At 43.7% G+C, this 12,686-nt stretch overlaps 1 protein-coding gene across 5 annotated transcripts in view; it reads left to right on the forward strand.

Annotated features, from left to right (window-relative positions):
• Positions 1 to 5,681: 5,681 nt before the first annotated feature.
• The window catches only part of IGSF9B (immunoglobulin superfamily member 9B), a 224,981-nt gene continuing 217,976 nt past the window's right edge, over positions 5,682 to 12,686 (forward strand). For 4 of the 5 annotated variants that reach the window (XM_033917418.1, XM_033917421.1, XM_033917423.1 and 1 more), the window contains exon 1: positions 5,873 to 6,099. In XM_033917418.1, coding sequence (XP_033773309.1) covers positions 6,036 to 6,099 — 64 coding nt within the window. In that variant the 5' untranslated portion in view covers positions 5,873 to 6,035. Of the gene's footprint in view, positions 5,782 to 5,872; positions 6,100 to 12,686 lie in introns of those variants that run through there. The other variant, XM_033917419.1, reaches the window with a different exon arrangement.

Below are 12,686 nucleotides of genomic sequence, written 5' to 3' on the forward strand. Positions count from 1 at the left end.
ATCTGTTATGCCTGACTCATTTTCACAAATGCACTGTTTTATTTCACTGATGCCAGCTTCGTAGCGTTCAAAGACGTGGAAGAGAAGGACCTATCCCCCTCCATATGTTTGATAAAATAAACATATTCGGAATGCCTCACTCAATACTATTGTCAGTTAAATATTTTTAGGTGATTGGATCCATTCTGATTCTGACCTTGTTAGGAAATTCTCCTGGGCTGGTGGAGACCGGCAGAGGCAGTATGATCAAAAGTGAGTTTTCTGTTACTGCACCTTAGCTCCGTCTGAACTGAAGGGGTAAAACAATCTTTGTTACTTTATATCTGTTTTGTCTTTGCACATATGAGATGCTGTCAAATGTGCATAATTGGCATATTGCTGTAATACTTTTTATAACTGCCTACTCCTCTATGATTTTTTTGTGACATGGCAGCTATGTTAACATAGTTAGGAATAACATAAGGGCTTCCACACCAGGAGCCGATGAGACATAGTATTCACGATAAGAGAACTGCCCCCCCATCATCTCTGGAAGGGTATTTATTCAGAGAGTGATTTACAAACATTTCTAATGATTGAAGCTCTGGTTTGGGGAACCTGAATTTAAAGAAGGGAGTTCCAGACAAACGACAGAAGCTAATGTGTTTTCCTATGTTTACTCTTTTATATAACGAATGTATTTCATTACCCTATTTTTACCCAATGTTGTATAATAAGTTTTAACCTTTTTAAGCATTGTGATTCCCAACAGTTTGTTTTGCTTGTTTGTTTGTTTGTTCTCTTTTAATTAAATTTGATTTGTATATCGCTTTGAATTAGAGAAAGCGATTAATCAAGAATAAATAATAAACTTGAAACTTGGAAAAAAACCTCCCCAAATCTGCACATTTTCCTGCCTGCAGAAAGTGCTGTGACTAAAGAAAAAGTTCCGGTTCCAACCCAAATAGCGTATTGCCGTTTCCGTTGGATTGTTGAAATGGTATCCAAGCGGTAGGGATCTTATAATTAGCTGCAGCTTTTCATTAGCAGTTCTGATTCTATACTGATTTTCAGATATGCTTTACAAAATGCATTTTGTCTCCTGGAAAATCATTGCAAATGCCAGGCATTGGGATGTGGTGCATGACGTTCTTATGGAAAGACACGTGCTAGGCCATTAGTCCATTTTAAAAAAAATTGATCTTTGATAAAAGAACAATAAAGATTGTGTTATATGTAGCTGAACATAGCTTTATTTTATTTTATTTTTTTTTCAACAGTTTTTTCCTGCTGAAATAAGGTACATAAAATCCTTCATATCCCTAACCTTCAAGATACTCTGTCCAGGATACACTAAACTCACCGTGCGTTTAACGACTGTTGGCAAACTAGTTTGAACTGGTTTAATGTCAAAGTAATTTACCCACTGATGCACACAATGGCTCACTGCAGGCTTTTTCATGGGTTCATTGCACCCTCCCACTTTGCTATGCAAACGAGCTCATTAGTATTAAAACAAGGTCATTAATATTAAAACAAGCACTCTGATGCCCTAACATTGCTCAGGCATGCACAAAATCTAGCATTGACTTCTAATGACCCGAAATTACCGACAGGTCTAATAACATAAGAATAGCTTTACTGGGTCAGACCAATGGTCCATTAAGCCCAGTAGCCCATTCTCATGGTGTCCAATCCAGGTCCCTAATTCTTGGCCAAAACCCAAGGAGTAGCAACATTCCATGCTACCAATTCAGAGCAAGCAGTGGAAGACTATGGACTTTTCCTTCAGGAAATTGTCCAAACTTTCTTAAAACCAGCTACACTATCCATTCTTACCACAACCTCTGGCAATGCTTAACTATTCCAGAGCTTAACTATTCTCTGAGTAAAACAAATCTCCGCCAATTGTTTTTAAAAGTATTTCCTTGTAATTTCATTGAGTGTCCCCTAGTCTTTGTAATTTTTGACAGAGTGAAAAATCGATCCACTTGTACCCATTCTACTCAACTCAGGATTTTTTAGACTTTAGATTTTTTTAGATTAATGTGTGCCCCTCTTGTCAGCCATGGAAACCTGTACCTCCCAGCCCCCTACAAACATTGCAGCCACCTGGACCTCCCATGCTCCCGACTCCTCCCTGTGAAGATCACAGCCACCTGGACCTCCCACACACCCGACACCCCCTCACGAAGATCATCAGCAGGAGGGATGTCCACTCCCTCTTGCCTTGGGCCCCTGGACCTCTACACCCCATCCCACCCCTGCCCCCTTACGTTATACAGAAGACAGCAGGAGGGATGCTACTGACAGGCCCGCCTCTTCAAAATGGCAGGTTGACAAGGTCCCGCATGAACATCTACTTTGAAAAATTGCGAGCCATGGAATCGAGAGTGATATACTCACATGGATTAAAAACTGGTTGGAGGATAGGAAACAGAGAGTGGGGGTGAATGGACAATACTTGGACTGGAAAAGCGTCATGAGTGGAGTGCCACAGGGTTCGGTGCTCGGGCCGGTGCTCTTCAACATATTTATAAATGACCTAAAAATTGGCATGACGAGTGAGGTGATTAAATTTGCGGACGATACAAAGTTATTCAGAGTAGTGAGGACACAGGATTGCGAAGACCTACAACGAGACATAAATACACTCGAGGAATGGGCCACGAAATAGCAAATGAGGTTCAACGTGGATAAGTGCAAGGTGATGCATGTCAGTAACAAAAATCATATGCACGAATACAGGATGTCGGTGCTATACTCTGAGAGAGCCCCCAAGAAAGAGACTTGAGAGTACTTGTATACAAGTCAATGAAGCCATCCGTGCAATGTGTAGCGGCGGTGGCAAAAAGGGCAAACAGAATGCTAGGAATGATTAAGAAGGGGGTCACGAACAGATCTGAAAAGGTTATACCGGGCCATGGTATGCCCCCACCTGGAATATTGCGTCCAACACTAGTCGCCGTACATGAAAAAGGACATAGTACTCCTCGAAAGGGTCCAGAGAAGAGCGACAAAAATGGTTAAGGGACTGGGGGAGTCACCGTACAATAAGAGGCCAGAGAAACTGGGCCTCTTCTCCCTTGAAAAGAGGAGACTGAGAGGGGACATGATCGAAACATTCACGATATTGAAGGGAATTGACTTAGTAGAGAAAGAGAGATTGTTTACCCTCTCCAAGGTAAAGAGAATGAGAGGGCACTCGCTAAAGTTAGAAGGGAAAAGATTCCTTACAAACGTAAGGAAATTCTTCTTCACCCATAGAGTGGTAGAAATCTGGAACGCTCTTCCGGAGGATATTATATGGGAAAGCACCCTTCAGGGATTTAAGAAAAGGTTGGATACGTTCCTATTGGCACAGAACATACACAGGTAAGGATAGACTCAAATAGGGCACTGGTCTTTGCCCTATGAGCCGTCGCATGAGCGAACTGCTGGACACGACGGACCACTGGTCTGACCCAGCAATGGCAAATCTTATGTAATGTTCATAGTGCATCTGCGCTCATTTTAAAAAAGAAAAAAGTCTTCCTGCCCCTGACTCAAATAGGGCACAGGTCTTTGACCTGGGGGCCGCCGCATGAGCGGACTGCTGGGCACGATGGACCACTGGTCTGACCCAGCAGCGGCAATTCTTATGTCCTTGTGTTCAAACAGCCGAGGAGCAGGAGTCTGCTTCAGGGCTTCCCCTGCTGGCTTTGGGTATGTGTAAAAATCGTTTTTCCAACGACTGATCGGATGGTATTACGGCAGACTTCCACAAAACTCATTTGCATGCGAAGATGTTTGAACATTGATCCGTTTTCAAATAGGAGAATTTGTCGGCCCCACGGTGACACAAAGGATTTTAACGATGATTTTGTCTTGTCAGGTCACTGAAGCCATTATTTTTGGCCTTTCCACCATGGCTTCTGCCTCCAACACTAAGGCCTAGATTCACTAAGGGCACGGATCGGATCCAATCCGTGAGGGATCCAATCCGTGTCCATGGGGCTGACTCACCAATCGCTGTCATGCAAATGAGGGCGATCGGAATCACGCTCCCTACTGACTGAATCGGATCGCTGAACAACGATCCTTGAGCATGCGCAGACTATCTGCAGATGGTCTGCGCATGCTTAAACAGCAGCAACCTTTTTTTTTTAAACTTTTTGGTTTTTTTCTTTTTGAGCCCATGATTTTAACCCGCGGGTTAAAACCACGGGCTCATAGTGTGGGGAATGGCAGGAGAGTCGGGGCTGCGAGAGGAGGAGATTCGGGGCAGCAGGAGAGCAGAGTTGGGTAGGGGAGGGGAGAAGGGCAGCAAGACGAGAGTCGAGGCAGGAGAGCAGAGCAGGGTTGCCAGAGAAGAGTTGGGGCAGGAGAGCAGACAGGAGAATCCATGCCAAGAGAGCAAGATGCAGCTGGAAAGCAGTTAGCGACTGGTCCCCAGCAGTCGCTTCTTTTGTTGATCGGCCAGCCCAGCCGGTTTTCAAGATTTGTTTTGTGAATCGCTGCCTGCCTACATTTGAATGCCGATCCCCCTCATTTACATGTGCGGATTGGAGGATGATCAGCACAGAGGTTAGTGAATCAGGCCGGAGGAAAATCAGGTTGCAAAGGGGTCACAAACCGATCAGTACCCAGTCGGTTTGCTTAGTGAATCTAGCCCTAATAGCCTTAGACCTCATTCTTATACAAAAATGTTCCAGACCCATGGCTAAGAACTGTATTACCCAGGATACTACAGTTATTATGCTGTCTCCAGCATCCATCACCCTCCCCAGGTGGATGAAGGGAAAGGAGGACACCCACACTCTTTCTTTTGTTTGTATTTAGCTATTTTTGCCCCATTCCCCCTTTAAGTTTTGAGCTTAGATAACTTTTCCTTGCACTGAATCTGGGCCCTGCAGTATCCCTTCCCGCCTTAAGCTCTACCTCAATGGCATCCCCAGCACTAGTCCAACCAAGCAATGGACATCCGGACCTTGGAATCAAATGGAAATCTACTTAATGTACTCAGCACTTACTATCTGAGCTACTGGATGGCCCATTAGAGCAATAATTCTGCAGTTACTGGAGCTCATGGGAGAGCAGAGTTTGCTGTGTCAGGTGAAATCTTGAGATGACATTTTACAATCCCCCGGGAACAGGTAGTTTAACCTAAGGTTCAGGCTATTTGCTTGAATCAGATGATCACATTTTGTGTCAGTTTGTTCTTTTAAATACACCCCTCAAAAATCTTGCAGTCTACAAATGATTTCCGGAAAGCCAAAAGCGTAGAGCTCCAATTCTTCCATCATCCATCACGTATCATGGGGAAGGCCCAGCATAAACTTACATCCACTGGCTTTCCTTGCTCCCTCCGGGCCCAAGTAGCAACGAAAAGGCTGAATGAATCCACATCTGTGCTGAATTTTAATTTCAGATCCTTCTTAGCTAGATCGCTGGGTGAACAAAACAGCATCATTTTGGCCTATGAAGCTCTCTTCTGTTCTGCGTTTTTGCGGCGGCGACAGCAGCAGCTCCGTCTCTTTTTCATTAGCGATGTTCAAAGCGCCGGCACGCGAACCTCCTTTAATTTGGGGGTAAGGTGCGAGGGCTGGGGGGGGGGACCTCCGGCCCTGCCAGGAACCGCTTTCGCCCCGTCAGTGCGCATGATACTGCGGCTCTGTGCCCTGCACGCTCTAAAGCACCTTGAAACGGGGCTTGACCGGACGGTCCCCCCTCCCCGCGGAGACTGGCGGCGCGCAGAGCCAATGGTCGCCCACGCTTTATCTCTTCGGCCAGTCGGCTGCGAGCATAGGCTGAAGACCCAGGGTAGGTTGCGCCTTTCACTTGAGCTCTGCCTTCCTAGGAGCGCAGGTGCTGCTGCATGTCTGAAGAAGGGCTGCGCTAGCGGGGAAGGGATGGGAAACCGGGAGCTGAGGCGGCAGTGAGCAGAAAGCCCGGGGTATGAGAAAGGAACCGGCAGGGATTGCTTCCAGCACCCAGAGGCCTGGCAATGAAAGGTCTGCGGGAAGAAGGACACTTTTCAGATATGAAGAGGGTCCTCGCTGTTGGTCAGTAATACTATGATTTGGTATGTGGCCACTTTGGTAGCAAGTGTAATCAGCATCGGAAGATTTGCAGCTCAAGGTGAGTTGAAGTGCAATGTCTCCTGCTTTATTTTCTGTACTGAACTGTAATCCTCTCTCTTTATAAACAAATCCATCACTTTGAAATTTTTTTTCTACTCTAAGCTGCATTTTTGATGTGTTAGTATGGTAGTTTCTACCTTTTAAATTGCATTCGGAAGATATTCTAGGATTTTTAAACTTGTAAATTTGAGCAGCTCTTGGGGGGGGGGGCTTTGCTGGAGAGAGATCTATTTATTCAGATTGGGGAACGAAAGGGTATTCTTTCATGTACAGAATGAAAGGGTCATCGGGTACAGCAGAGATTTGAAAAGCAAAAAGTAGACTGCACTGACTATAGTTTGAAGATGGTTTCAGCATAAAAAATTGAAATCCTTGTGCAGTGAAACGTGGATGACTTGTAGATGAGATGTATAAATGGAAATGCTGTGTGTAATATTCCTAGCACCGCCCCCTTCTTCTTCTTTTTTTTTTTTTGGTTGGTATGGAAGGCCAAAGGAGAACGTTTGATTTTGAGTTGCCTCATGACTGCAGTCTGGGACAAATACCAGTTGGTGCCACCTATTTCCACCTCTCCTGCTGTCCCCAGAACCTGGATATTGTTTGTATTGGAATATAATTGATGCTTTTATTAGTCTAGAGACCTCATTTATTCCAAGTGCCATTGACAAAATCATTTGCAACCATTTCCTTCCTTATTACATTAATCCAGACAAATAATTATGTGGAAAGCACAAGCTGGGGAATAATTTTCAGACTGTAGGTTTTCAGCCTCCTTTGCTCAGTGTCCGTGTAGAACTTTCAAAAGGAAATGGTGCATTTGAGAAGATGTACCCTATGGAGGCTCATGCAGACAGCTGACATTTGCTGAGAGTCCACACAGCAGCTAAATAATAGGAAGTTGCCTTCTGTCCTAGATAATTCATTGCCAAGTACGATTGGCTCTTCCTGATTTACGTTGTTGATAGTAAAGTCTATCATGCTTGACTCATTTTACAAATGCAGTTATTTATTTCTTAAGTGCCTCTAGGGCTCAAATGATTCCAGATCCTGGCTGCCAAACAACATTTTTTTTCTCTTTATTCCCTTTTTTTTTTTTTAAAAGCTTTGAAAGCCAAGCAAAGGAGCTATCTACCCCCCCCCTGAATTTTAATAAAAGTGAAAATCTTTTCTAAATGACCTCTCTGTGAGACTGCCTGATGGTTACAAAACATTAGCCAATAATGACATTTTCCTTATTGTGTGTCTGGCCTGTGGTTTATGGTGGTTTGAAAGCATTCTCTAGATGGAGGGTGGGGGGAAATGATTTAGGGAAGATTCAAGGAGTAGTTCACTGATGATAGGTGTGGGAAGAGGGTTTTGAAAAGCTGGCATTTCTGGGGAGGAGGGATTTTTGAGCAGTCTGAGTTGTATAAATTTGCATATTTTGCAGCAAGCCGTGATAATCTTTGATTGGATCTTTATAAGACTTATCCAACGATGATATAGTACTAAAGCCACACAGATTCTCTGTGGAAAAGCATCCTTATATAACTCTCTTGCTGGTTTAATAAATGATAGTCGAAGCCTATAGAAGCCTCAGCTTACTTCAGAACTCGTATGGAGTAATCTAGTGGTCAGAGCACCTGGCTGACATCGATGGAAGGTCAACTTAAATCCCACTGACATTCCTTGTGGTCTTGGGCAAATCACTTAAAATTGTAAGTTGTCTGGGGGCAGGGAAATGCGAGCAGTGCATACTTTGGTATCTCTCTATTGATTTATAAAAGCTTTTGGTGTGGAACAGAAATGTGTATCATCCTTTACTCCTTTGCCCCCCTCCCCCAACTGTGCTTTATTCCTCTAGTGATGCAGAATTGTCAGTGACCTTATTTTTCTTACTTTGATCCTCGATTTTACATGGCTGGATTTAAGAAGATGAGCAATGCTCAATGCCCTGGTGTTCTAGAGAGCCTTGCACTCTTGCAAGAGCATCTAGGAAGTGGGGAGGCTGCCCATTCTTGACCTTGTTTGAGTCCTTGTAAGCTTTTAACGTGACACTGCAGTACATGTTCATCGCTAAGGGAATTTGAACGGCTGGAGAAGACTGATGGCCTGGGAATGAGTTAGTGGCATAATCAGTGTGGGAACGAAATGCACGCAGCAGTTAAATGGGGGGTTTGTGTACATTTCAAGATTTGTCTCAGTGTGGCGTAGCACTCGCAACAGCTTTCAACATGTTTTCTCACAATCCTTATTACAGTAGCAATTTTCACTTCACTTCAACCAACTTCTCTCCGACATCTACTTTTTCAGTTTAACAAGGAAATGAGGCTGAAACATTTTCAGTGGTGCTCCTATTTGGGCTGACCATTTCTGTTCTGTATGCCTGTCATTATGTCTTTTGATTTCTCTCAGGTGAATGATCTCTGGGCAAGCAGCTGATAATTGCTGGTTTCCTTCATTTATCATAATGACCCCCCCCCCCCACACACACACCTACTCCTTACTGAACTGAGCCTCTCAAATCTGCTGAGGTTATCTCTGGTTCTATGTTGTAAATTACTCCAAAAATATATTCTTAAAAAACAAAAAAATCCTTATGCATGCCATAGATTTTCCTGTATAATGCTTCAGCAGAGACCCCCCCCCATACATTTTGTATCTATGTTAATGGTGCAGTTATGCATTTAGAGCAGAATAAAATGTTCAGCCTCCCCCCCATCTCAATCACATAAAATCAGATGCTTGTGAAGTGGTACATTTTGCCATCAAATCTGTACTTGTGTAGAGAGAGCGTCTGCTGTCGTGGCCTGATTTGCCCTTCTATGATCAGTAAGGCATTGGCATTCTCTGCAGAGAAACCTGCTGCTTGAAATTGCATGGCGGCGAACAGAGATTCCATTTCTGCAGAGGAAGGCTAACAGTGCTGGAATGCAACCTGAACTCATGGGAAAAGAAGTTCATTTTTCTTTTCCCACATGGTTTGGCATGTTTTGTGTGCACATGGGTTACCTGAGTGTCTGCATGTTGAAAATTTATGTTAAGTATGCAGACAAGCTCTTTTTTTTTTTTTTTTTGGGGGGGGGGGGGAAGTGAGTTATGGTGGTTTAAGTTTCAAGTTTCAAGTTTATTAGGATTTTATATACCGCCTATCAAGGTTATCTAAGCGGTCTTTACAATCAGGTACTCAAGCATTTTCTCTCTCTGTCCCGGTGGGCTCACAATCTATCTAATGTACCTGGGGCTATGGAGGACTGAGTGATTTGCCCAGGGTCACAAGGAGCAGCGCGGGGTTTGAACCCACAACCCCAGGATGCTGAGGCTGTAGCTCCAACCACTGCGCCGCACACTCCTGTGCGAAATGTATATGGACATTTATACTAGCAGGGCTCAAAGCTGTATAAGGCAGTAGTCTCAAACTTGTGGCTTGGGGGCCACATGCAGCCCGCCAGGTACTATTTTGAGGCCCTCGGTATGTTTATCATAATCACAAAAGTAAAATAAAAGTTTCTTGATCATATGTCTCTTTAGCTATAAATGACAATATTATTATTAAGACTTAGCAAAAAAGAAAGATATATAAACTATAAAGCATTTTACCTCATGCAAAATTGTCATTTCTTTAATAAGACATTAACTATTTTTTCTGAGGCCCTCCAAGTACCTACAAATCCAAAATATGGCCCTGCAAAGGGCTGGAGTTTGAGACCACTGGTATATGATGCCCTAGGAGAACCTTCAACTGTGTGCCTCCCACAGAGCCATCTATATAGATGCTACCTTCCCTTAGTCTAGCATTTTCCTTTCCCTTAACTTCCCCCTTCTAGCATCTTTCTATTACTCATCTTTCCCATGTCCACTACCTCCTTTTTCTTCCCCATTCCCCAAAGCCTAGCATCTCTTCTTCCATTTTATATTCCTTCCCTGTGCCCAGCATCTCATCTCTCCTTCCCTTCCCCCTTGTATCTAGCATATTCCATCTCTTCCCTTCCCCCTTGCTGGACCTGCTGCTGCCACTACCACCACTCTACCCTCACCTAGGACTGTAAGAGGGAAGAGTGATTCAGAAGTAGTGGGGCACTTCAGTGCTTGGCATGCAGGCCAGTACTGAAAGACCCCACATCAGCACATAGCATTAAAGTGTTCACCTGTTACTTTGCTGCCCCAAATTTTGCTGTTGTACCTAGTCCTCCCAGTGGAAGAGCCAGTCCTTCATGCCTTTTAGTGTACATGTTCAGTTTTGTATCTATTGTGTGCAGTGACCTGTTCCTTATGTCCACATGTCAGTGCATGTACATGTTTGTATATGCACATAAAACTTGTATGTGGATCTGAGCACATGTTCTGGAAACATACCTATCTTTAATCTTTATGATGTGTGAGATAATTTTAGCCTTTATGATTGACTGATCCTGTGCTAGGTTCTGTCTTCTGGTGTCTGTTTTGCAGGTATGCATCGTATCATTGTTCTTTGGCATTATCTGTTATATCCAATAGTGTGTTTTGCACTTTAATACGTGTGGGGGCTGAATAAGTACATGATATTCTTTGCTATGAGTTTAATGTATCCTTTGCCTGGCCAGATGACTCCATGACTGTTCTGGTTATTATAAATTCACACAGTAAATCATTCTCTGATTGCATATTCCTGCTTTTCCTGTGGAGCATGCATAACTTAAAAAAAAAAAAAAAAAAGCAGCATGCTTTGTAGCAGGTTTGTATCCTTCAGGAGTTTAGCAGATGAGTGTGTGGTTTGTGGGGTACACTGTAGTCTGTGTTTTATGGGATGAATCAAGTTATTTTTGTTTGAGAGATGCATTTTAAAGACTTTGGAATATTGGGCAGACAAATTCTTCTGCTCCTGCCATTGCTTCTTGGCAAACTCTTGGCATCAAGTTGGCTTGCTGCAGCCAGAGGTCTTAGGGATCAGACACCTGGCAGCCAGCTGCAGGAACTAGAGATTTTGGCTTATACTTTTGTGACTCTGTGGAGAGTAAATTAACTGGGAAGTCAGGAGAAAATCTTTATCAAAGGACTCTCACAGGAGCTATGGTAAGTAGAACAGAAAGTTGTGTTTGACTGGCAGATCTTCACTTCTTGTTTTTGCTTTATAAATTTGTCTTCTTCCATCCTTACAGCACTTGCTACAGCTAGTCTAGCACAGTTTTATTCTTCAATAACCTGGCTACTTTGCTAACTTCTTTCTCTTTAGTGTAGAATGTGGGATTGTATGAGCTTCTGTGCATTCCCTTGGATTCTATTTAAAGGCACCCAAAGTTGGACATAAGAACATAAGAATTGCCACTGCTGGGCCAGACAAGTGGTCCATCATGCCCAGCGGACTGCTCATGCGGCGGCCCCTAGGTCAAAGACCAGTGCTCTAAATCAGTGTTTTTCAACCTTTTTACACCCGTGGACTGGCAGAAATAAAAAAAAATTATTTTGTGGACCGGCATACTACTAAGACTGAAATAAAAAAACACATTTCCGCCCGTCTCTGCAAGCTCGGTCCCCACAAACCATCTGATCCCATCCGCACAAGCCAAAGTTATGATTTTATATTGAACGTATTTTATTAAAGTATAAAAAGAAACAATATTCTGTACAATTGTCATTTTATAAATATACAGAACAAGGACCAACAAAACCCCTGTCTCACCTCCCCTTCACATATATCCCCTCTACTATCAAGAAAACTGAACAAGCCAAGTTATTACAGAATGCTACACAGAAATATCATGCTAACCGAATACTGCAGTCACACATGACAGGAATAGTGTTAGGGGAGTGCCTCCTGGTCAGAGAGAGCCCTAAGCCAGCTGGAAGCTAAAGAAGCACTGCCTGGGCTTTGCAGTCCCCAGTTATGTCTCTAGCAGGATATATATTTCAAATCTGATATATTCTAATGACAAAATAGAAATAAAATTAATTTTTTCTACCTTTTGTGGTATATGCTTTCATCTTCTTTTCACTCTTTTCTTTCCAGCGTCTGCCCTGTCTCTTCAATCCAGCATCTGCCCGTTCCATCCACTGTCTGCCCTCTCCCCCTTCCATATGTATATGACTTCTTTCTATGCCCCTCTCCCCTTTCCATCCAGCCTGTGCCTCCTCTCTCCTTTTTACATCATTCATTTCAGCTTCACTGCTTTCTTCATTTTTATCTCTCCTACACCAGATTTAGCATCTTTATCCCTCTCTCATTTCTCTGCTGACCCCCTTTCCAGCATCTGATCTCTCCATTCCACCCTGACCCCTGAACCCCTTCCCCTCCTGTAATCTCCCTGCCAGCTGTTTCCTTCCTTTTTTCCTTCTCCCTTCCCTCCTCTCCCCATCCAACATTAACTCTCTTCCCATACCTTTCCCTCCTCTCCTCCCAGTAGCATCCCTCCAGGTCCAGTAGCAGCTCTCCCTTTATCCAGCAGCTTCCCAGCCTCCAACAGTGGCTTCCTCTCCTTCCAGCAGCTCTCAGTACTTGCCTGCAGCAGTTATTTCCTTAGGCAGCCTTGGGTCCATTGCCACCTCCGAGGAAAGGGGAAGTTGCTGAAGTGAATCACTGCTCTGGCAAGTACAAGAGCTGCTGGGAGGGGAGTCAGCCACTGTCAAATG

Source organism: Geotrypetes seraphini, chromosome 13 (genome assembly GCF_902459505.1).
Source record: "Geotrypetes seraphini chromosome 13, aGeoSer1.1, whole genome shotgun sequence".
In the NCBI taxonomy this organism is placed as follows: Eukaryota; Metazoa; Chordata; class Amphibia; order Gymnophiona; family Dermophiidae; genus Geotrypetes; species Geotrypetes seraphini.